Here is a 24,905-nt window from a genome sequence, read left to right on the forward strand (position 1 = left end):
TTATTAAGGACAAATCTCTTTTTAATGGTGCCATTAACATATATTAAAAGAAGCCCTGGGAATATAACCAAATAACTGAGAGGTGCTTTACAATACTGGGAAGCAAATTAGATGAGTTAACATCGATGATTATTTAACTAATAAACTCAAAATAGTACAATACAACTGGAAAGAAGCAACAAAGTAGCAGTTTGTGGTTATTTGGCTTCCAATTTCAAAAGATGCAAAACCTTTGTTGTTGCGTCAGCCTTACTGACTTCCCTCAGCTTTCACTGTTCCTACTTGGATATAGAGAGGCAGTTCAATGGTGAGAGCCAGTAGGTTTTTTCATGTAGATAAAGTCTGACTCGAGGCTTCAAGGCTCAGCCTGGCAAGATAACAGCATGTTCCATGATTATGCAGGTAAGAAGCACTTGAGCAAACAGCATCTGAAGAAATGCCATGTGGAAAATGCCACAGTAGCACTATGACAATGAATAGCATCAATAGTGATGGCTGCCTCTTTCTGCAAATATCAGATGTCACAGTACGCAATTTATCTGCATCCAAAAAAATGTTTTCAACCTTGCACTGTAAGGAATCTTAGTTCCTGAACTGATACTCAATTCTCTCTGGAATTGAAAGGGATGGAGAGATGTCATGTCTTGTATTGGAACCTCCTTCTAGCAGTTCCAGAAGACTGACACTGATGTCTTCAGTCCAGCCAAGGTGGAGAGTAAGTGTCCTGCAGTTTTGATTCTATGTAACATAACTGATATGAAGAAAGACTTATACTGCATTTTGCACTTTCTGCTGCAGATTGTGCATGGTATTACCAATTCCAGATGGCTCAGGGAACAAGGGATTTAATTTGAGAGAGACATGTTGCAAGTATCTAAATGCAGAACTTAAATACAAGGTTCTAACGATTGAAATGTAAGGCCTAGATCCACTGCACAAGGTACTATTGTGGACCAAATTGTAAAATTTAGAATCATGCCTAAAAATCATAGGGAGACCTAATGAAATGAAATTAAAAAGTAGCCTGAGTAAAGGTAGCCTACAAAACTAAAAATAAATAAAAATCCAGCGGCTGTAAATATGAGACGTATTGTTACACGCACATAATGATGTATGTATCTAAACATTTTGTAGGTATAACTGAAGAAGAGAGTTCAAAATGCCCTTAAAAATCTATACACCTGGGTGCAAACCCTCTAGATTTCTTATTCAAATGAGGAGAAAAAACCCACTTTGAAAATAAACTCTTATTGTCACTTCAATACAAAATGGATCCATTGCTGACTTCATCCATTTGGCAATTGTTGACAGCTGTCAATACAGGGATTTGATTTCTTTATCTAAGCATCAAACATTACATTCATATCTTCAGAAAAAGATCTTGACTGTGAGCTGCAGTTTCACTGCCCCAACTCAATTACTGCATTCTTGAACTGCAATGTATTCATTTGTGGGCAGTGGGGCAGCCAGTGGGAGGGTATTGATTGGAGTATAATGTCATGTGTAGCAGCGAGAGTAAGATGAAAAGTGTTTTCTGCTTAATGGGTTGGTATTAAGTAGGTGGGAATAGCTTCTAATTAGCCAACAATTGCTGTGTTTCTCAGTTTCCCTCCCTTCCCTCCTCCTGTCGGTCACCAGCTGCCAATCTCTCTCTCCTTTTCCTTTTTTGTGTGGAGTTCATTGCTCACTGCAGTGAAAGCCTTTGTTTAAAAAAGAGGGCTCCCAGGGTCTCATCTGCCAGGGTACAGCTTGCTGCCTGCGATGAGTAGCAACTGTCAGTTTATTTTATCTCAACCTTTTCATCATCCTGCTGAAACTGGTCGAGTGAAACCACCTGAGAGACCTGAGGATTCAGTACCTACAAGTCATTAGCCAGGACTGCTCAGTCTCTCCCCACACAGCAAGTCAACTGAACACTGCTTAAAATATAGTCCACTTTAACCCCATATTTTCCTACGATGTATTAGGACTTCTGCATCTTCCACATTTCAGTTGCATGATCATTCCTTAAATGTACTACAACTATGATTAGTGAGCAACACATTTTGCAGCATTTCCCAGCAACAATATTCTTTAGAAATACAAAATATAACATACTAAAATACAGATATTAGAACAGCCTCAGTCAGAAGCTCCTTCTTATTTAGGTTATGTTCTCCAGCATAAATATCATATCTAGCAACTCTCCCAATTATTTGAACCTCTGCTTGTCTTGAAGTTTTTGATAATGCAGTTCAAAGGGGCAAAATCAATTAGTTGTAGTTACAATTGTGCCACCCTCCTCAAAACAGTAATATTCTATGGACATAAAAAAGCAGTATTTGGTGCACAATTTTTAACAGATAAGCAACACTCTCCTCTCTTTGCCATACAGTTTCTCTCTCCATAGGTATACACGTATATGTTCATGTACTCAAAATGCACATCCATCTTTCAAATGGCAAATGGATTGCAGTACAATCATTAAAAGCTTATCAAAGTATGTGACAGAAATAAATATTTTATTTTGATCTAAACCAAAATTAAATGTATCCATATAAATTCTGTCATTAGTCTGAGCTATCTGCTTTTGGTAACCACAGTTAACTTGTTGCAGTCATTACTGACACTTTTAATACAGCAACTGAAGTATTATTTTTCCTTGTATGAACAATGAGCCTTTTCAAGATCTATAAGAGATTACAAGAACAGTAATCCAGTTATCCTTCAATATACAGTTGATTTCTTAATGCTTGAAATTGTCAATGTTTCATCTCAATTCTCTTCTTACTGCAGCATGTATGTACTTGTATGAATATCAACAAAATGAAATTTAATTTGATTTAATACTATTCTCAGAACTGAGCTAAAGGTACTAGTGAGAACAAGCTCACTCTTGGAGAATTTTACGTTTCAAGGCACTGTTTGGCAGGTTGAAAGGTCCTGGAGTCACAGAACTTGGCACTATAAAACCCTGAAGTGACATTTTCCAGCAGGAGCCTGAAGTGTGAGGTAAACAGAGGGCTGCAAGTGCTGCACCCAGGATAAGAAAGTGCATTCTGTGCAGCACATGTCCCTCTCCCCTCCTGGTTCCTAAAAACTGGTTTTCCTTGACACCTGGGTATGGTCTGAAGTTCCTATTTATCAAATTCCTTATGTGCCCAACATGAGCCATTTCACTCTCTAGTATTTACTCTAGAGCACAGGCATGCTCCATTTTTCAGCTTTTCTATCAGCAATGCACGGTGCTAGCATGCCCAGTTGGGATGCACAGACCCAGTCAGGCAGCTCCAGCCTCTGTTCATGTGACCTATAAATACTAGAGAGTGAAACCCACCTTCACAAGCAAGACAGGGCTTGAGTATCGGCTTTCATAGACATTGGCATTAGCAGATGAATAAACATAAGGTTTACTTATTGAGGGGTGTTGGGCACTTGCAGTTCCCATTTCAAAATCTGCTGTGGAAGATTAATTCCCCACAAGAGCTGACACCAGCTACATTATGTTTGACTAATATCCACGGCAGCTCAACATCCCCAAAATTAAAAATATGCCAGAATTTTAAGAAAAAGAACTATATTAAACCCCTGTAGCAAACATGGGAAAAAAAAAACAAAAAAAAAACTTTGAACAAGAACCATTTCAAATAATCCTCTCCCTATCAATTACTCTATTGAATACTTATTAATGTCAATATTGTAGGATAGTAGCTCCATGTTCAAAATTATATACCTGCATGACACACCATAAAAAATACTGAATAATTATTTGGCTCTATGGCAAGACCTGTATGAGGCCTTGCATGGGAATATTCTGTATTATACATAATATTGAATGCTTAACTGACTGAGTAGGAACAAGTGGATGAGCCTGGAGGCATGGTCATCTACTTAAGTATGCATTTGGATCTTCAAGCTAATTAATCACCCAGTTGTATACTTAAACTTCATCAATCCATTCCCACAGGTGATTAAGATCTATTTAAAGGCCATTTTGATACTTCACAATTTTCTATTAACCAACTTGTCAAGATACTCAATAGGAAGTGTGATTCTTCCCACTCCATTCTGTGATCCCAATGTAATAAAAACACTGAGCATGAAGAACAGTGTGGAAACAGTAGGAAAACACTGAAAAAACTCTCAAAACCACAAATACAAACACAAAAGATACACCTAAGAAAATGTAAGTTGAGATGCCAGCTACTGGGTATAGAGGTAACTGACTTACACTCCTTAAACATTGGCATAAACATACATAAAATTGGAATTCAGAGTGAAGGTGTAAGGCCAAAAAAGGAGAAAGAATGATTTTCAGCATGAAAGTGAAGAACAGGAAAGAAAACATAAGAGAACAGACAAGGAATGAAGAGAAACAAAACCTAATAAATGTTTCAAAAACAGTTCAAAAAAATCACAAAATATCTCTGGTGATTACAGAAAAGAATAAAGAGATGTGGATTTTTGGATGAAAGAAACATGGTTTCATAAATACACAAAACTGTGGAACTACAACACTTCACTTTTCAAAATAGATTGACTTATTATAAATGTAAATCATTTAAATCTTGACTATCTTCAGACCACAGGGTCTTAATAAAACCAGCAATTTGTTACTTATAATAGGAACATTAAAGAATGTACCTAGGCTGGGAAAAGGATCTCAGATAAAACCTCTCAAGGATGCAGAAAAGAAAGCTGGCTTGGGAAACCCAGGAGAAGGAAGCTGTTTGATACACTGCCTGTGACTCCTGAGATGACCTAAGGGCTCTGTTACAGAACACATGCACTGAACACAGTTTCTTTGTCTTGGCTTTGATTTTCTGTGTCCAAAGATTGTTGGGGAGCTTTGGGTAAGGATGGGTTTGCAGCAGAGAGCTGTTTTCACATTGGCCTGAGGTCTAGACTGGTTGGCATGTTTGTAGACAGCAACAATAAAAGACTCTTTATGAAGTCTAATGACAGCAACCATCTCAATATTAAACAAACTCACAAAAATCTTATCTTTGGCTCTTTATGAGGATCCATTCTCCTTTTTGAGCATAATCTCACTAGATACACCTCTGCTGGTGTATGCAGCAAAGGAAAGGAAAGGATGGGCACATGGAGAGGCCCTAGGGCCACTTCAGAAGTTTTCCAACTGGCTGCTCCTACTTTGGTCCTGCCACCATCAGGGCACTGCCAGAGCACAACTCCTGCCACTGGTTTGGTTTTGTGACTTTTCATCAATGCTGCAGTCAAACCAAAATCTTCTAGGTGCCTCAAATCAAAGATTTCTCCAGAAATGGCCTAACAAGGCTGGGCAAGAGATTCAATTTCTTTTGCACCATTCTATAAAATCAAGCGGCACTCAACTTCTATCCCAAGAATTTTTGCTTTTTAAACTGGAAAGGAACTCCACTTATGTAGAAGTACTGACAGTGCAGTGCACAAAACTATGCTAGTTCAGTGCATAAAGCTACACTAAAGGGTCTGACAATATACTGCAGTTTGAACATCACTTCCAACTTTTTTTTTCCACAAGAAAGAACAATTCACCTTATTTAGGAAACCATTTTCTGCTGATCTAGGGAGCTTGTCTGAGAAAACACAGCTGGATGCCAACAATATTTAGCACAGAATGTGTCTAAAGGAAACGTGTGGCAAGATTTAGATGGTTCCAAATGAAACATCAGATGGCAAAAAGCCTAGATAAGATCCACATTCTCCTCTGGGTAAAATGTTTTTATATAACTATTGATGACAAGAACACTCACAATCATAGTCAGGGTGATAGTGATTTTTTTGAACCTATAACACCACTTAGTCATAAAAACCTGCCAGCTCTTAGCAAAAACTAGGAAGAAACTTCTAACACAATAATCCATGGTTAAACATGAAAATGTTCCATGACTTCCCCCTTAAATATAGTACAGGCAATCCACACACCTGACCTAGATCTGATCCTGTCTAGCAATTCCCAATTATTTACATTGGTATTTAAAAGAAATCACTGTAAAACCCACTGGATACTGCATTTGAACAAAGCATGAGAACACTGAATATCAGCACTCCTCTCTTTTCAGACAAACTTCAGCCATCAACAGAAATTAGACCAAGCTACTGCAGCTCTGGCAAAACTGACAGAGATGTTCATACCGTGTTCTCACGCTCTTCACTGAGAATCTGCTGCATCCAGCCACTGACCACAATGTGCTGAAAACCCTCCCTGTCACCCTCAGCTCTTCTCTTCACACTTGATTCTTTCTGTAGTCCAAGCAGTAATTCATCTCACTTGCTAAAAATTTCAGTGTATCTCTAAGCACACTTAACACATACTTAAAAAAACAAATCCCAAATAATAAGAAATAACATATATGAACCACTTAAGCTGATTTTCAGAAACATGTTCTGAGCCATAAACATCTATACACAAGCATGGTCTATTTCAACACTTAGTTAAGGCTGCATTAAGACTTAGTTAAGAATATTTAAGAGTATATATTGCATTAATATAAAAAATGACTGATATTTTTAAAAGTTAAAGGTGAGACAAGTTAAAATTTAGAAAGCGACGAGTGCTAGGTGATGTGAATAAAGAAGAGGCAGCACAAGTTTACCACATTTTCAAGAAAAAAAGACAGAATCACCTCTCAACTTTTAATTTTCCTAATAATTTCCCTAAATGCATATATTTCAGATTTTTTAGCTACTGTATTTTTCCAGAAGAGAGAAAATGATTCTGTTTGAGAAATCCCATAAAAAGGTACAGAAGCCATCCTGTGAATTTCAGTAGGGGACTTGATACATTTGAACTAGGTTCAAAATGGGCTTTTTAAGAAGTGAGCCTTTGTGCCTCTGGCACAGGGACAGCCTTGGAGTCTGTACTTGGTCACACACCTCCTTTATATAATTTAAAGTCTTAGTTCTTATTTACCAGTGTGAGCAATAATGTCTGTAATTATATACACACTATATATGATGAACAATGGTGTGCATAATTCCCTTACTTCATGTTCAGTTGCATTTTTTGAGAAACCCCAAAATGTGTCTGTAAAATCCTTTCAGTTTCTCCCTATCTGCAGATGAGCACACAGTGCACAGACTGCTGAGAGGGAAGAGGTAACATCAGAAGTTTTCCTGGAATTAGTGTACTTTAGGCAAAAGAGACAGTAAAAAAAAGCAGTTTATCACATTATGAAGCAGTCTGTTCTGCTGTTAAACATGATTACCAAAATGGCCCATAAATTACACAGCTCTGGTAAGTTACAGTAGAAAAATGTTGTCTGAATTTGTTAAGCATAATCCTTGATCTCACACCTCACTTCTGACTCTGCCATCCTTTATGGATAATCCTTTTATTAATGATTGACAAAAGTTCACACACGTTCAATCTAAAATGCACCTGGTCAGATCGCTGTTTTCCAAAACATTAGAAATTTTGTGCTAGCTCCATCTTTTACAGAAACATGACTATAAAACATCTTAAAGAGCTTTCAAAAATGTGAATCAGTAGGATGAAAATGTAATTTCTTACACAACACAAAAGGACACAGTCACACTATGGAATGTACCATTCCTTACATCCATGAAAGGAGGCTGGAGAAAGAATATTGAGGGACGACATATTTGGGAGTAAGCACAAAAGCTCATTTGCTTGTATTTTCCAAGCTATAGACTTAGCTGGAGCATGCATTTTAAATTATATTGAAGTCTGCTCAGGTGTGGAATACTAAAAATAATCCTGATTATGCTGAAGTTGATGGTACCAGATAGTTCCATTGATCATAAGACTTCAAAATTGATAACAATATGCAGTATTTAAAGGTATCATAAAAAACTCCAACAAAATAAAGGCAGGAAATCCATGATAAAATGTGTCAATTTTGCCAAGTTCTCCAAAGCCAAGGAATGCAAATCTAAATTGTTGTCAAAAGCACATACTATTCCTCAAGAAAACAACTGAAGACTTTGTAGGATGGGGAAAACCATGTATTTTAAGTCTTTTCTTAAAAGTGTTCAGACAATTTCAAGCATACAAGGGCTCTTGCTGAGGCACAGCCCTGCCAGACACAAAAACCTGGACTGAGAGTTGCCAGACTACAGAAACTAATTTCTGGTCAGCATTTCATGTAATCAACATGCAAAATCTGATTCAAAAATTTCCTGCCTTCAGCACCTTTAATTATTCTTCTTTCCTCTAGACGGCAGCAAGTCAGGTGATTATTTATTGAAAGACCTGTGAAATGTTTTCTCATCAGACAATGTTATGCTGTAGGCTCCTTTTCAGGATTTTATGTGGAGTCACAATCCTTTTTGCCTACTGATTCTGCTGATAAGGTTTTTATCCATTTTACTAAACATAAAAAGAACAATAAAAACATATTTGCTGTTGCAGTGGCATCTCACAATGATATAAATAACTCTCCTGTAAGAGAAGTCAGGTGACTGAGTCAAAGATAGCAGATAGAAACACATTCTCCTTTGCATTTTTAAACACTGTCTTCTGAAAATCCCATCCCTTTTATCCACGACAACTCTGGTCAAAACATCTAATTTTATTAATAAATGTTGAGATAAATCGAGTAATTAATGGTTCCTCCTGCCTGGTTATTGAAATGATTGATTTATAAAATAAGTCTTGGTTGAAAGACATAAGGTAATATGGCAATACTTGAATTTAAATGTAATTGTTCCCCCACTAGCTTAAGTATTTCTTTTGCCTATGAATACAGAAACTACTCTTATTTTTTTGACACAGGAAAATTTTTCAGTCAGAAGAGTTAGAAATAAAAATTCACTGCCTTTCTTCTCCCTTTCATAAAATTTCCCTGCGGATTAAGAACTACCATTGTATCTTGTCTTTCTCTGTTCTATCCTCAAAAAGACTGAGAAAAATCTGGTAGATTATCAACACTGAGCTGTTTGAAAGAAACTAGAAATACTGCTCTATTATCACAGCAGGAATTTCCTAAGTGATGAGTTCATCATAGGATGCACAGACATTCTCCTGGAAGGTAGAATAAAGGCTGTACCTGAAACTCAAAGCCAGCAAATCCTAATCTTGAATTGGTGCCAGGTCATGTTTTGCCAGACAAAGATATTAAAAATGTAATGCCAGTACTAACGAGAGATTTGGCACACGAAACATGAGAAATGTTACAGATTGTGCTGACAGTGTGACACTATGTTTTCCTGGATGTAATCTGGGTATCATGAGAGTAAGCTTGGAGCACTAATGAGAAGAATGATATTGAACTGGAAGAGCTGCTAAATATGCAGTAGCCACAGGGTTCCTGGAGTGAACTGGAACTGAAATGAAAACTGCAATACTGAAAGTAACAGAGGGTAAACTAGGCAGAAATACAGAAGGAAGAGAATCTCAGCAGGCAAAACTTGTTTGTGGTACCACGCTTGCCAGAATATAAAGGGCTTTTCTAATCATACTCTGTTTATCCCTGAAGTACTGTTAAAGAGGAGCAGGATTCTTGAGCTTAAAGGGGCACATATAATTTCAGGATATAAATGAGTTTTGCAATTGACTGGGAAAAGCCATGTATAAAAGTTGAACAGAAAACCCCTTTAGGTGCAAGAACTAAAATTCATATTGGAGATACAAAGTTCATTCCATGTCTTTGAGGTTCCTGTGGGTTTTCTTTTTTTTTTTGCTGTTGCCATGTTGATTTTTGTTTGCTTCCTATTTTTATCAGCTACAGTTAGTGATCCTTATATGAAATGAATATAAAATTCTTTTATGAATTATTTTTCTGACCATCTCTGTTGGAATTTTTGGCATTTGCACTACAGGTCTAGACAGGAGACATACACCCAAATAACTCTGACAGTCAATAAAATCTGTCAGTGTGCTAGATGTTCACTTATTGAGACACAAATTACAAATATAGATATGTATAGCCACTGAAGAAGTGTTACCAAAGTGTTAGAACTTTAAACAGAATGCTATCTAATTTATCTCTTCAGCCTCCAAATGAATGCCCTTGTTCCTTAATTCTCAGTAGCTCCCAGTGTTGCCTCTGGCATCCTGGCTCCTGTTAAACTGCTAATATCTTCAATTACCACTTATTTTATATACAAAATTCACCACTGAAGTTATACTTAATTTTCCACTTCTGTGAGAGGGTGAGATACACAAGAAAGCAGCAGCCAGGCAGTTCTTTGTCTTTAGGAGCAGGGTAATTGAGGGAATAACAAAGTAACCCTGAAGCTCCATATTGTGACTGCCCCAGTTGTCATTTATTTCCACTGCAGCCCAGATTCACACTCTTCACAGGAATGCAGAGCAGGAAGTTTTAAGGTAGAGTTGACATATGCCTCCCCCTTCCTCAGTACAATACACTTTACTACTATCAGTACTTGGAGGTAATGCATAATTCAGTTTGTCTTGTATTAATGTATTGTACAAGGTAAAAAGAGCAAAGAAAATTTAAGCCATGAAGAAAGAGGGCTACTCCACACCAAGTCTTCCTCTGCTCTTTCTGAGATAAGGAAACATAGTAAAGTAAGCAGACTTGCTTTTATTTTTTCCCTTTCTCTCCAATGTGAAGTACAAGGATGCCAAAAATAAAGCAGCGTGTTTTTCTGGATTCAGAACTATGTCAAGCAGAAATTACTTCTCACTTTTAGTAACAGGGATCTTATTTTTGGATGCACTTGAAAAGTGTACCGCAAATGGAGATTATTATTATTTTCTTTAAAGATTAAAGCAATTATGTTTTGACTACAACAGGTAACTGTGGTGTTTGGCAAACAGCACGGAAAAAATGCAAGTTACCATCAGAGCAACTACTAGTATCAATTTCTCCCAGTTATATTGTATTTTAACTTGTCTAATAGTTATATTGTATTTTAACCTCTTTAGTTCAGCCTCTAAAACAAGCGCACAAAGAGGTAAAGCCCAACCTCCGTTCCCTACCAGGATTAAACCCGGGAAATAATTTAATAAAACTCTACAAGAAAAATGACTTAAGTGTTGAGGACAATGCAGCACTAATGTGTTTCATAAGCACTGCCTTACCGCCTGGAAGAGGGTCAGTGCACATGTCACTTCTGTTTTGCTTCCATGCCAGCAGGCACTGCAGGCTGAGGGGATCGGCTGCAGCTGCTACGTGGCTGTTGAACGGCACCATCAGCTGATGAGCCTTGGCAATGCCACAGTAACTCTCTGTTTCAGCCACCAAGGGCAAATTGTTCAAAGCTTTCGCTGCCTCAGAGGCCTGACTGAAATGTTCCAGAGCTTCGTTATAGTTCCCCTAGTAAAGAAGAGAGAAAAAAAGAAAATAATGTTAAAAGCTACTTGTAGTCACCTGTATTTTATTTTGACATCAGAGCCTGCTCCTCTGCCACCTCAGAGATGTGGCAGCCCACAAAGTGACTCATGGCAGGGCATTAAGGAAATCACTCTCCCTTGCTGTTTTCTAACCTCTAAAATCCAGATAACACTGCCCATATATTTGAATTGAATAGCATTTTGAGCATACAAATCCAAGTATATGAACAGTAAGTATTAATACAGATTGCAGTCAGGCTGTTTAGAAATTATTGTCTCCGTGCATTTAACATACCTGTGGAAGAAAAGGTCCTAATTTACGTTAGTATTAAATCTTAAAAAATAATTCCTAAAAATGGAAAAAAGGGGATAAACAAAGCACAGAAAAGAACAGAAATTTAAACTTACTTAATTTATGGGGGAAGGAGGGGTATACAAACAGTAGGGATATTCCTAATCATAAAAGAGAAAAAGTAGGAGAAATTTAGCCCAACTGTTGCTGAATTGAAAACTCAAATAATTTATCTCTCTATCCTACCATTGGCATGGAATTCTGCTGCTCTGATGGCAAAAACTTCCTGACTGAAAGCATTTTCAGAGCTGTTCTATCCTTTCACTCTCACCTTGATTTAATAAGATTGAAATTCTCTTCTGTATGGAGACTGGGAAGTGAGACTCCAACTGGTATCTATTTCATTTGATACCACTTTTTGGGATGAGAACTCCTATAACTGCTAACATGTGCTTATGATTAAAAAAGGAAAAAAAAAGAGCAATAGCAATTCTGGTAGTCTTTCAGCTTTGTTTAATACAGCAGAAGAGCAGAATTAGGCCTATGAGGACACAGCAATGAATAAGGAATGATAAGCTGTAATATAATAAAAAGCAGAAATATCTACTTACCATACTCATGAGAACTATAGCAGGTTAAGTGATGCAATTAGTGAGAGGAATGTAGCAAATCAGACTAAGAAACTCAGAAAAAATGAAATGAGAAATGACAGAGTTATCATGCAAACTTCAGAGTATACATATTAAGTAAGCAACCTGTTTATTGAACTGGGGGAAATGAGACCCACTACTCCTGCAGAACACAAACCCAGGCATGTTAGGAAACAAGAAACATCTGGGTAAAACAATTGTGACTAGAAAGCAAACTGTGTGTACAGCATTAAAGAAAGATACTGCTGGTGAGGGAATAGTGAGATAAGAGAACTGGAAAGACTCAGCAACAGTGTGGACAGAGCAACGTGATTTTGGTCAAAGTGATTTGTGTTTGGAAGAACAGGAAGAGTTATATCCCAGGTTTACTAAAGGTCCCCATGGATAGATCTGGATATAAACAGAAATATCTTTAATTTGATGGACTACTTCTGCAAATTTTATTACTGGGGGATGTACAGAGTTGAATAAAAAGACCCTAATAATGACTTAGAGAACACTGGTGATGACAGCTGACACCAGCAGGCAGTGATCCAAAAGAAGAAATGTTAATTCACACTCAGTTTTGGTAAACACTGCTGACCTTGCAGAAAAAAATTATACAGAAAACAAGGAATTGCATACTTCAAGATTTTTAAATTTATGGTTAAACTAAATATTTTATATACATTAATAAGATTAAGTTACTGCACTTGTGCCCTTCTACACCACTGCCTCAGCTCAAGGTAGAAAATTCTGAACTGAGAAGGAGAATTTGAAGAAGAATCAAATAGAGATTAGTTATTAAAATACAAGTTCTATTGAATTGATTATTAGCAATGGTGGAAGAAGGAATGAAACACAGAAGTAGTTAAACAGAATTTATTTAATTATTTTTCAGATTCAGAGGAGAATAATTCAGCACAGTGTCATATGACTTCTTCTAAGTTTCAGACCCATTTTACAGCTATTTCATCAAGTTGTCAAAGACCTTAAAACTTAGTTTTCAACAGGAAATTCAGCATTTATATTAAGAACACATGTAAATAGAAAACTCTCAGGCTAATTTAGAGATTACAGAGTAAAAACATTTCTACTGTGTATGAAATAAAACCAGGACAAACAGGACAGCAATTTTGGTAGTGGGAGTTCTCTGTAAGAGGAACCCAGGAAACAAAAAAAGAGGTACTTAGGGATAGTGTAAGTGAAGAGGGGAAAGTACTCTGTTCAATATATTACACACAGAACTGAGACAAAAAATATGCAACAGAAGACATTCTGTCTTCTGGGTATTTCTAGTTTTATCTTATTTGTAGCGGAAGTGTTTCCTAAGTTCCGTATTAGCCAGCATACAGAACAAATTCTTTTCATTACTTATTGTATCTAAATAATTTTGTGTAGCAATTCAGCTCTAAAATAGGTGTTAAAGCATAAATCCTTCACTTTTGCAGCAATGTCTTTAACCCTTTTGATTTCAAAACCCAAGTGTCACTGCAGTGCAAGTGGAGACAAGAGAAAGTCTTTCCACTGCTAACAGACCTTTGACAAACTATTTGCTGCTAGAACCCATTTCATAAATTTGGCTAAGAGAATGTAAAGAAGAAATGTAGCTAAGATTATAAACAGCCCATTAGTATGCAATGCAGTATACATTCATGTAGAGTGCAATAATATTTCATTTGCATTAACTGATGACTTTTTATAGGCATATATGGCCCCAATGGTGATCTGGATGCGGATTTTTCACAACATGTAAAGTTTGTCCTGATCTGAATTTGGAGTTTTTTATTCATCTATTTTAGAAAAAAACTCTGTGTGTTAAATATGATGTGAAATTTTCACCTTTCTTAGAAAATTAAGGCACATTTCATTTAGCCACACAGTGACTTCTCCTTGGGTAGCTCCTGCAAGATGCAACACCTGGATCAAATCCTCCTGTGTCATCTCGTAGGCATAACCAGATTTTACCAAGAAGTAAATCAAGTTGTTTCAGATCATTACTACAAACAGTACTTACTCTTTCATTGTGAACTTTTCCAAGTAGGACATTTGCATCCACCAGGCTTTGGCCTAGATTAGCACTCTCAGCATCCTTCATAAACTCTCCCAAGTACTTCACAGCCTCACTTGATTTTCCCTGACTGAAGAAAAGGACAGGGACAAAATGAAATATTTACTCAGATGGCTTCTTCAAATGCTGAAGATCTACCCCCTTTTCTGAAGAAACTTTACTTTGTGATGACTCATCCATGACTGGATTTTATTTCCAAATGGCCTCCAGCACTACCTGTGCTGAGCCCAGTGAGACTACTTCACACAGAATGTCTGAGGGCAAAACTGGATCCTTTCAGCAAAATAGAACAAAACTTACTTTCAGAATATTGTGCCATCTTTTAAGGCCATGAATAAAAACACAGGTGGATGATTTAAGAGGGCTTTTGGACTTTCCATTATTTTTTTTTTCTTTCTACTGAGCTGCTGGTAATATTTTCAATTTAGCAGGACCTCACATCCTGACAAAATAGGGGAAGGAAATTTTTTCAGTAAGGCTTTCTGTCATTCAGAGCTGCTCTAGAACCTGGTGGTGCAGCAGCAGCTCCATGACAGGGCTGTATCAGTTCTGGGCTGACAGCCTTTCCCTGAACACAGCACTGCCCTTTGGCTGGCTGGATCAAAGGTGGCCAGGGTCACACAGGCAAACCTATAAACCATGGATTGCAGGTGCCACCCCCAAATCCCAGGGAGCTCAGAGCAACCTGAGGTCACAGTTGCATCTAACTTGAAAATTGGCTAACATACTTTGACAATAACATTTGCAGATTTTTTTTTTTTTTTAATAAAGCTGGTCATATTAACAATATAAGACCTCAGCAGTGTGATTGCAAGATATAAGACAGACATCTGAGCTTGCTTGTGAATAAGGCTTGGTGCCCTTTTTCCTTTAAGGCTGGAGTGCTATTCCAGCTGACCTCAATATTAGCCATGAACTTGAGTCACTAATGTAGGAATGTAGCATGCTAAATGTCAAGGCACCAAGACAGAAAATTCAGTCTTAATTAAGAAATTCACAAAAATAGGAGTTTCTGTAAGCAATAAAGAATTGTGATTTATTTTCTCACCATTTTAAACTACCTTCAAGTTATATTCCTGCAGCAAATGATGTCCTGGCATTTATTTACAATACAGTTTTTATTATAAGCTATATTAGGGATATGTGCTTTCAAAATCTGGCAGAACTCTGAGTTTCTCTCTTTTATGCTATTGGAGTAATTATAACAGCCTACCATGAAACAGGAGACATAGCAAAGCTTAGCTGCAAATTTAAAATACTGCAGTGATTATCTGTATGTGACTAAGAGGCTAAGATTACTACAAAAGAATGCTAAATCACTGCAAACTAACATTCTTGAAATGCTCAAGTATATGCTACTGTAAAGCTTAGAGGTCAATTAGCAGACTTAGATTTACTAAACTTTCCTAAGTTAAGTATATTATTACCATGAGAATGCAAAACATACCAGACTGTAAACATTTACCAAACGTCAAAAGGCTTCTAAATTTTAGAATTAGAAGCACATATTTTTTTAACCTGTTTTTTTTCCAAAGAAAAGAAAATCAAATGCTTCCCTAAAGAAATACAGCATATGATTTATATAAGTTAAAGGACAAGGTTAAAGTGTTAGACAAATATTAATTCCAGTTTTTCTAGTTTTCTATATGCAGTGCACAGGTGCAACTTGAAGAGCATATTATATGGTATAATCATTAAATCCATTCAACCAGACCTTTGAGAGTTAAAAACATATATTCTGAGGAAAAGGACTCCTTGGTCCAAGGAATGAGAATGAAACAGTGCAGAATATTTGTGTATCAAGGTGATTCCAGTTTCCAATTGGGAAAACAGGACTGTTAACACCCACATCCCCTGACAACTGTCCAATTATGTATATCACACTTGGCCTACTGTTTGCAGTAGAAGTAATCAATAAAGGATGTGGTTGAGTGAACATAGATTTTGGTTGAACCAATGCATGAAAACTTAATCATTTACTCAGAGTGGAGAAATCAAATAGAGCAGAGATGAAACAGCCACTAAGGGGTTTTGTTGATTGTACCACCAAGTTTGTGGGCTAGAGGCTGAAAGTAATAAAGCAAATGGAATCAGTGACAGGAGAAAATGTAAAAAGGTTTTCTTAATTTCATGAATTAATAGAAATGTTTTGATGTATTTTTGGCCATTTTTTACTTTTCACATCAAAACTTCTGTTCCACATATAGGAAATATGAAAATTGCTAGGGCATATAACGTCTTTGAGGAAAACAGGAATCAATTTGATACATATCAGTAAGATATTTCTCACTGTTAGGACTTCACTTATGCCAGCTAGAAATCAGTTGGAACAGTTTAACAATTTTTCAAAGGAAGTACTTTTAAAAGCACTACAGCTCGAGATATTTAAAGTATGCTAGAAGGATTACTGAAACACTTTGCACAAGACCTGATAACATGATAAACAGGTCTTTCCTACTCAAAGGGCTAATATTTTATAGTTCCTTCAAAAATCTACATGTTATTTTATACAGCCATGCACTTTCTATCTCCTTAGACATCACCTTCCTAAATGCATAAAATGCAATTTCCTAAAGATATAGTCATTCATGATCCCACAGAACAGTTATGATGACTTCAGCAGAAGAGATTACACATCTACAGCAACTCATTTTCCAGTTTCATGCTAAAATGCCCTATGAGATTTTTACCCCTATTAGACTTTTATGAAAATATGCACCTTTTATAGGATTGCTCATGTGATGGAATTGGAAGTATAAATCATGTGTCCACAAGAAGTCATTACCATGGTGGACACTGGCAGAATAAGTCAAGAACATGATGCTATTATGTCAGATTCTTTCCCCTGGAAAATGACATGACTAAATGCACATGATAAAGATTTTCAGTTTCCCATAGTCTCTGGAAACATCTGCAGCAAAGATTTCACAAAATATTCCAAAGCCAGACAGGTTCTGAGCCATTCAGGAGGGCTCAGGCACTTTCTCTAATCTGTCATGAGGAAATAAGTGCAAATTCTCACAGACATTATGGTTGTAATGCATTATTTTTTGGAAACAGTCATCTTCCTGTGAAGAAGGTATTCATCAAATTTAAAATTATTTACACAAATCTAGCCTAAATCAGGTAACAATACTAGTAAAGGAAAATTGAACAAGCTGAATATGGGGATTCTGTCACCAGCAGTAATTACTGGTGCATTTATCCAAAGTGTTCTGTGTCCAGCTCTGGCATCCTCAGGACAGGATGGATATGGACCTGTTGGAGTGGATGCAGAGGAGGCCACCAAGATGCTCAGAGGGCTGGAGCACCTCTCCTGTGAAGACAGGCTGAGAGAGCTGGGGTTGTACAGCCTGGGGAAGTTGCCAGGGAGACCTTACAGCTCCAATGTGAGCTTACAATAAAGATAAAGACAAATTGTTGAGCAAATGTTGGGCCTGCTGCAACAGGGCAAGGGCTCTAAACTGAAAGACGGCCAATTTAGATTAGATGTATGGAAGAAATGTTTTACAATGGCAAAACACTGGAACAGCTTCCCCAGAGAGGTGGTAGGTACCCCATCCCTGGAAATATTCAAGTCCAGCCAGGATGGGGCTTTGAGCAACTGTATCTATTTGAAGATGTCCCTGCTCACTGCAGGGGGTGGACTAGGCTGACCTGTAAAGATCACTTCCAACCCAAACTATTTTATGATTCTATCATTCTATGACTCATAGGTGCCCAGACTTTTCCAAGTGTAAGCTTCTCAAACAACTGAAAGTTGCTGAGAACCATTGTGACATTCAACAGGGTTGAACAGTTAATGCCTATCACATACCCAAAACTCTTCAGAGCAGGTATATATGTAAGGTTTAATTTAATTAAATGCTCTCGTGGCATAGCTACCAGATGGGTCTTATAAAAAGTAAAACAACAGCCATTTTTCAGAGAAAGGGCTTAGGGTTGTGTCGTCACCAAGAAGACTCAATCTGTTCTCTAATCTATTCTTCAACACATTAAATCCCTGATCCTACACATGAGATTGACCTACTCCACCTAAATTAATCAGAATATTCCTCTTCCAGAAGAATGCCTTCAATACTGAACTGTGGAGTCTTACTACTCTTAGTATCTGCTCCCACTGCTCCTCATCTCCTGTTTTCCTTCTTTTTCAAATTGCAACAACTGGTAGCAGTGGGACTGGCCATTTCTGGATAGTTAAAGAATGCTCCCAGAAGAAGTGGAATACAGTTTGATACAGGAGAAAATCACTAGCCATTCCATCTTTAGATCTGCTTTTAAGAAAACAATTGCATTGGCATGATCATTCAGATGAAGGGTTTAGCAAACTAATTTCATAAAGATCTTGAAATCTGAAACAATTGAGTAAATAAATGCATGGGCCCTCATTCCAGAATGCCTAAATCACAGAAAGGAAATTAACATGGTTTTAAAACTGGGACCTGGTATTCTTAGTCTGTTCTGTGTCTTTTTGAATATCTTTTCCCATGTCCTTATTTAGGATGCTCAGAATACATGTAGACATGAATTATGCATCAGACAGCTGAAGAAGACTCTGGTTGTGGCTGATCCCTACAACCAATCCCTGGTTGTGCTTGGATAAGGCCAAGAGACAAGGGATCTGACTCAAAGGGGAGAATTTGCACTGCACACTGAAATAAATCAGGTGACAAGTCCCTCTCCATAAGCAATTGCCAAGCTCTATCATGCATCATATGCACTGAGGTCTTCAAACATAGGATAAGTCAAGAATAAGCAACTTTCACTTTAATCTCTTTTTACCCTATCTCATACGACAATTTCATTAGGCGACTTTATGTCAAAATTATTTGTACCTGCACTAATTCACCTGGAGGAAGATTTTAATGCCAGATGCCGAAATAAAAATATTGAACACAAGCATCATATCTGCAAAAAATTTTACCTAGTTACACATGCACAAACCAGAAATGCCTCCACAGAAGAAGAGAGTGCAATAAATGGAAACTCACAGTTCAGAAAATATTACACTGAGACACCTATTGGAGCTTGTTACATTCTTCCAGATTTCCTTTCTTAACCTGGAAAATAGGTCTGCATTTCTATTTTCCAGTAAGGTAAGGTCCCCCATAAACCAAAAAAATAAAACCAAAACAACCAAACCCCAACACTTAAAAAGCCCTCAAAATGTGGAAGAAAAAGGCCATGTTATAGTATACAGGCCAAGAAAAACTAGAACCATACACTTTAAAAAACGTGTAACAGTTTAAAATAACTTTCGATGAAAGGGTCACTTACTGCAAAAAGGGCACTGCTTAAAATTTAAGCAGTCAGTAATGGAAAGTGACAGACCTCTAACAATTTAAGTCTTTCACAGCTGAGTGAATCTGCACTGACAGTCAGACAAGGATGTGCTAACCTACCTTGCCAGGATCTTGGCTACAGCTGCATATGCTCTGCCCAGGCCAGCAGAATCACAAAGGCTTGTGAAGATTTCTACAGAGGTGTTCAAAACCTATGAAACAGGAAGGTAAAAACAATAAATACTCCAACAGGAATTTCCACTTTTTCTTTCCCTCCTAATCTCTCTGCCCACACAGAACACAAAATTAAAATACTTCTACAACTGTTCTCTAATTAGTTATGATGAGACTAGGGTTTTGATCATTATTTATAGTTGTTTGAAACTACTCAATAATTACAAATCAAAAAAATGTAACTTGCAATTATATCTCTGTGTTTTGGTAATTTACAGAAAACCAAAGAAGTACTCCCTAATTTGCAGTATCAATTTTCCTTATCCATAATTTAAAAGATTTTAAGAGCCTGTGCTTTTATGAGTTTCTGATAATCAATGACTTAAGATGGTGTCCTTTGCATCCATGCTGTTTTAGAATGATACGTTGAAATACAACTCAGTATTATTTTTGTTTCTCTAATTTCTCACAACTTATCTTAGTACAATTCAGATGCCCCAAACCGGAATAAATTACATGTTATATGTTAATCTATGCTGGCTAAAGTACTGTAGATAATGCTGCTATTTTTCTGATTAATTATTCACATATGAGAAATTTTTTAACATTCACTTGGAATCTACTCTATTATTATGAACCCTACCATAACTGAAGGCTTACAGCTGCTGCATAAAATCATATGATCTTAATTTAATTTAACACTGACATCACCTGTATTGCAGAATTCCTCTTTTCATCCATTTTTTTCCAATGGCGATGACAGGAGAGCGCATATAAAATTAAATCTTATTCTTTCATCCCTCCTCTTTGTTGCTTGACCCAATCTATTACACACATGAGAAAACAGGAAATCTCCAAAGACTGTCTATGGAAATCCTTTTTGCACATTTCCAAGAAAGGAGTACTGAATGTCATTTACCAGTTCTGAAGGAGGATGGGAGATGCCCAGGGACATATGACAGTATCCTGCATGCCCCAGGATGCCTATTTATATTGAGGTAAAAGACTGGGCATTTTCTACTCAGAGTGCATCCCTGTCACTGGCAAAGTGCACGGCTCAGGAGAAGACAACCTGTCTGTGCTAATGCTGTGGGTGACACCATTTCCGTTGCTGCTTCCACTCAGATTTCTTAGTTATTGAAAGAGTTTTACTACATGCAGCAGCATCCCTGGACATGGCTTTTATTCTTTAGCTACACAAGCTCTGTGTGCACCAAAAGTAGATTTATGTGCACTGCCTTATTTATCATCCCTCAAGTACTTTCATATCAGTAATGTTCTAATGTTGCATCCTATCCTTGCAGGTCACTGCCAATTGAGTTATCAATGCATGGGGTGTGACAGAAAGAGTACAAAGGCACCTCAGTTAGGAAGTTGTCACATCAGCTCAAAAGCCTCCCTAAACTGAATACATACATGATGCTGTCAGTGCCTGCAGTATATCCTTCCAATAATCCAGGATGGTAGCAGAAACACACAGGTGTCTGAGAAATAATTCCTGGTATTGCATTTAACTCCGGGGACCTACAGCATTTGTTGTAATAATTGTGCTCATATTAGAAAACCTGCTATTAGAGTGTCAGGAGGTGTCACAAATGTTATGTGCTGGGCTGAAACAGTTCCTACTTTTAACTGGCCTCTACAATATTAATCTTGGATACAGGGCCTGCAGTCATTACTATCTGGCACAGAAAGGTAACTTAGAAACCTAAGCCTTTGGCTACTGTACATTTTTTTTCTATTAAAGACATCAAAAAGCCTGAAAAGTACAGATAAACCCAAGGAAAAATCATACAAAGCACAGCTGAAGTAAAAAGTTGGTTCATTGCATTGCTGCAACAGCTGCGAGAAAGAAGGAAGTAAATAACTAAAGCTCCTCATTCATATTGATGAAAAGTGCTCATTTTGGTTCCAGGTTACTACTACTGTACACAAATCAGATATTTCATTCTAAATAATGAGGAAATAACATTAATTAAATCACCTCCATGAAAGGGAGGAAATCTTGATAAATTACCATAAAAAATGTACTCTTTATGTCTATATTTCAAATGACTCCTCCAGCTTCAGGTAACAGATGGGGACATAGAAAGGGACACAGGATCTTGACGGAAAGGAGCTGTGCATCCCTGGATGCCAAAACTGCCCAGTATCCATTTATGTAAAAGAAGTGAAGAGGGTTCTTCCCTTCTGTGATGTATGCCCAACTTTCAACACTCAGGATAGAAACATTTCAGGCCAGAAACATTTCAGGATAGAAAAAGAGGAACAGATAGAACAGGTTAAAATGATGGGTAAACACATAAGCATTACAGAATTTCACCCAGTGTGTCTTGAAATTACAGCACATTTAAAATTTTCATTTAGAACAAGAAAATTATAAAATTTACATGCCGGAAAATCAAGTGGAATCAACACAGTGATGGGTGCCAAAATCTGTAAAAAACCAACAAATGAGCATGAAAACTTTCCTGATTATTTTTATGGGATAGGGACAACCAGTCCATCTAACTGGCTTCCTGTGGATACCTCCTATGAAAAACATACCTGTGGCAGAGAGTATTGAGTGGCAGGGCTCTGCCAATCATCTATCAGTTCTTTGCAAAGTGGATAAATATTGGGAACACTGGTTACCATTTGGATCTAATGGAATTTATAGGTTCCCAATGAAAAGTTTCCCTTTAGAAAGAAGCATAGCCAGAAAATGGTATTTTTTTATATATATATATATATATATATATATATATATATATATATATATATATATATATATTGGCCATTTGTGCAGGGGAAAATGACATCCAAGGAAGAGGTGGAATAATTAATAATTAATGCTGAAAACTCCCACACAAATGTGAAGTTTTACTGGATGGGAAAAGTTCAGACAACAAAAGAAAAACCATTTTATTAAGGTAAGATGATTCTGCTGCAGTATTCTATAGCAAATATTGTGTTTGAAAATGTCATCTTGGTAATTTCCTTTGTAAGCATTGATTAATTCTTTTATGCATTAATAAAAATATAAAACAATATGTAAGTAGAAATTTAATGGGACTACGTAAAAATCTATACTGGTAATGTATAATCAAAACCACTTTAGGTATTACACATATTTAGCCAAATTTCCTTCTCTAAAGTTAGACAGATTCCAGAGATTTAGAGTTACTGAAGGAGTAAAATGTCTGTTTTTTCCTTTATATTTAGAATTAGGCATGTACAAAGAGTTCTGAGGAAGGAAGCTGTTACAATAGATTTATCTTGATCATACTAGACTCCATTATAAAATGATAAAATTTCCATATTGTTTCAAAGACAGTTTGATACTCCTAGCAACTAGTGGGAAAAGACTGTTGTATATGAGGTTGAACAGATTAGAATAATGTACAGTTCTTTCTACCTCTATACAAAAATGTAACCTAAGCTTAACAACATAACAATTACAAAAACCACACTGATTCTGGTCATAGGTTATTTTTTGGATCAATGTGACCAAGCACATTGATTACCTCAAAATTTTTGCCTCTGTTGGTCTGTGGGAACACTAGCTTAAAAAACCCAAATAACATTAAAGTCAAAGTCTAATACAGAAATGAACAGTGGGTTTCAATCACTTTTCCTCCTTTGTGCAGGATGTTGGAAGGTAGAAATGGAAGGTGGACTTCAACTTTGTCTTCCACATAACAGACCAGAGGATAGCTCCTGTGGGAACATCCATTCACAAAACCAACTCTCTTTCAGTGTCTTTTAAAGTCTGTTATATCTGCAATTAAAGTGTAAAAATAGAGTCTTAAGGTCTGCTTGAATCTACAAAGTAGAGCCTGTTTGTGGCATGGCTCTCACACTAATTCTCTAGCTAGGGGTGAATGCCACATTTACCTCCTTTTACAAGAAAAATATTAGTGAGCTCTCAGACCCAGATTTACTTCTCAGTTATCTCAGCATTAGCCAGGCTGACCCTCCAGGGTTTATTCCATCAATATAAAACAGATACAGGAGCTCCTCCCTCAAGAACCCCCTCCATCCAAAATCCCACCTTTTATTTTTTATTTTTTTCACATCTGTAATTCTTTTATATGTGAACAAAAACATGCACACAGACTCCATTAGCATACACAGGACTCAGACAAAAGCACAGAGGCTCTGCTGAACACTGGTACATCTGGGGATAATGGACAAAAGAGAAAATATTGAAAGTATGAATTTATGTTGAATAAAGAACATCTATCCAACTCAACACAAGATTAATGCTACTACCAGCATTTCACTGTTTTGGTAAAATACATTTCTCTGACAAGCACATCATGAGATAACATTGATTTATAATACTGGAACTTTAAAAAACACAAAAATGTAGTTCTGCTTTCAGCTTTAGATTTGATATTGTTGCCAAACTTTATTGGAAATACATTTATTTTGATTTCTGCAAATCTAGCTGTGTTTAGCCATTTCACAGCTGGTGAGCAGGAAAGATGCTTCTGCCTCATTTACAGATCTTGAACATGAATCAGACAATCAACTGGACCATTAGTCAAAGAGATCAGTAGCTAATGATTCCTGACAGGCACTGCAGTGGCAGACGAAGGCCCAGCCTGGCTAGCAGCATCCGACAGTATTTTTCTGAAGCCAACAATAGGGGTTGGCAGACAGACAATGGAGTTGAGTGAGAGTACAGGACTCATACCACTTTGTACCTCTTAAATACTTTCAGGAAAAAACACGTAGTTCTGATGGTTATTAAATAATCACTTTGATGTAGTCCAGTGAAAATAAGAGACCATACAATTGTATGCACAGGCACTCTGCAGTTCAATGAACTCTGACCAGTAGCTGCCTCAGAAATGCATATTTAAAAATAACAAAAAAGTGCTGTCTTTATTGCCATAATTTGAGTGGTTACACACCTGTGGCCATGCTGAGTAAGATCAAAGAAAAGTTTCACAATACAAACCCAGATGTATTCTTATTTTTTGCCAAAACACAGCATGGGAGAGGTTGGGCAGCAAAAGAAAAGGGTATTGTTCATGAAATGTATTGATCCCAATGTGCAGAGCTCATTGATCCCAGGAATATTACACACCAGTACCACAAGTCACACCTTGTGCAATGCTAAATGTGCTCAGGGATAGTGAGCATCCAGGGGAGAAGCTGCACATATTCCATCTGCATGCTCACAGCTCAGGGATACAGAAAGTGGGTGCCACACCAGGCAAAG

At 37.1% G+C, this 24,905-nt stretch overlaps 1 protein-coding gene across 1 annotated transcript in view; it reads right to left on the reverse strand.

Annotated features, from left to right (window-relative positions):
* The window catches only part of TTC29 (tetratricopeptide repeat domain 29), a 117,916-nt gene that overhangs the window by 36,169 nt on the left and 56,842 nt on the right, over positions 1-24,905 (reverse strand). Inside the window, exons 8-10 of the mRNA XM_054295473.1 lie at positions 19,640-19,731; positions 14,184-14,307; positions 10,994-11,228 (exon numbers count right to left, since the gene is read on the reverse strand). Of these exons, the coding sequence (XP_054151448.1) occupies positions 10,994-11,228; positions 14,184-14,307; positions 19,640-19,731 (451 nt within the window). The remainder of the gene's footprint in view (positions 1-10,993; positions 11,229-14,183; positions 14,308-19,639; positions 19,732-24,905) is intronic.

Source organism: Melozone crissalis, unplaced genomic scaffold, assembly GCF_028551555.1.
Source record: "Melozone crissalis strain CALT ecotype California unplaced genomic scaffold, PUWL_Pcris_2 ptg000006l_1, whole genome shotgun sequence".
In the NCBI taxonomy this organism is placed as follows: domain Eukaryota; kingdom Metazoa; phylum Chordata; class Aves; order Passeriformes; family Passerellidae; genus Melozone; species Melozone crissalis.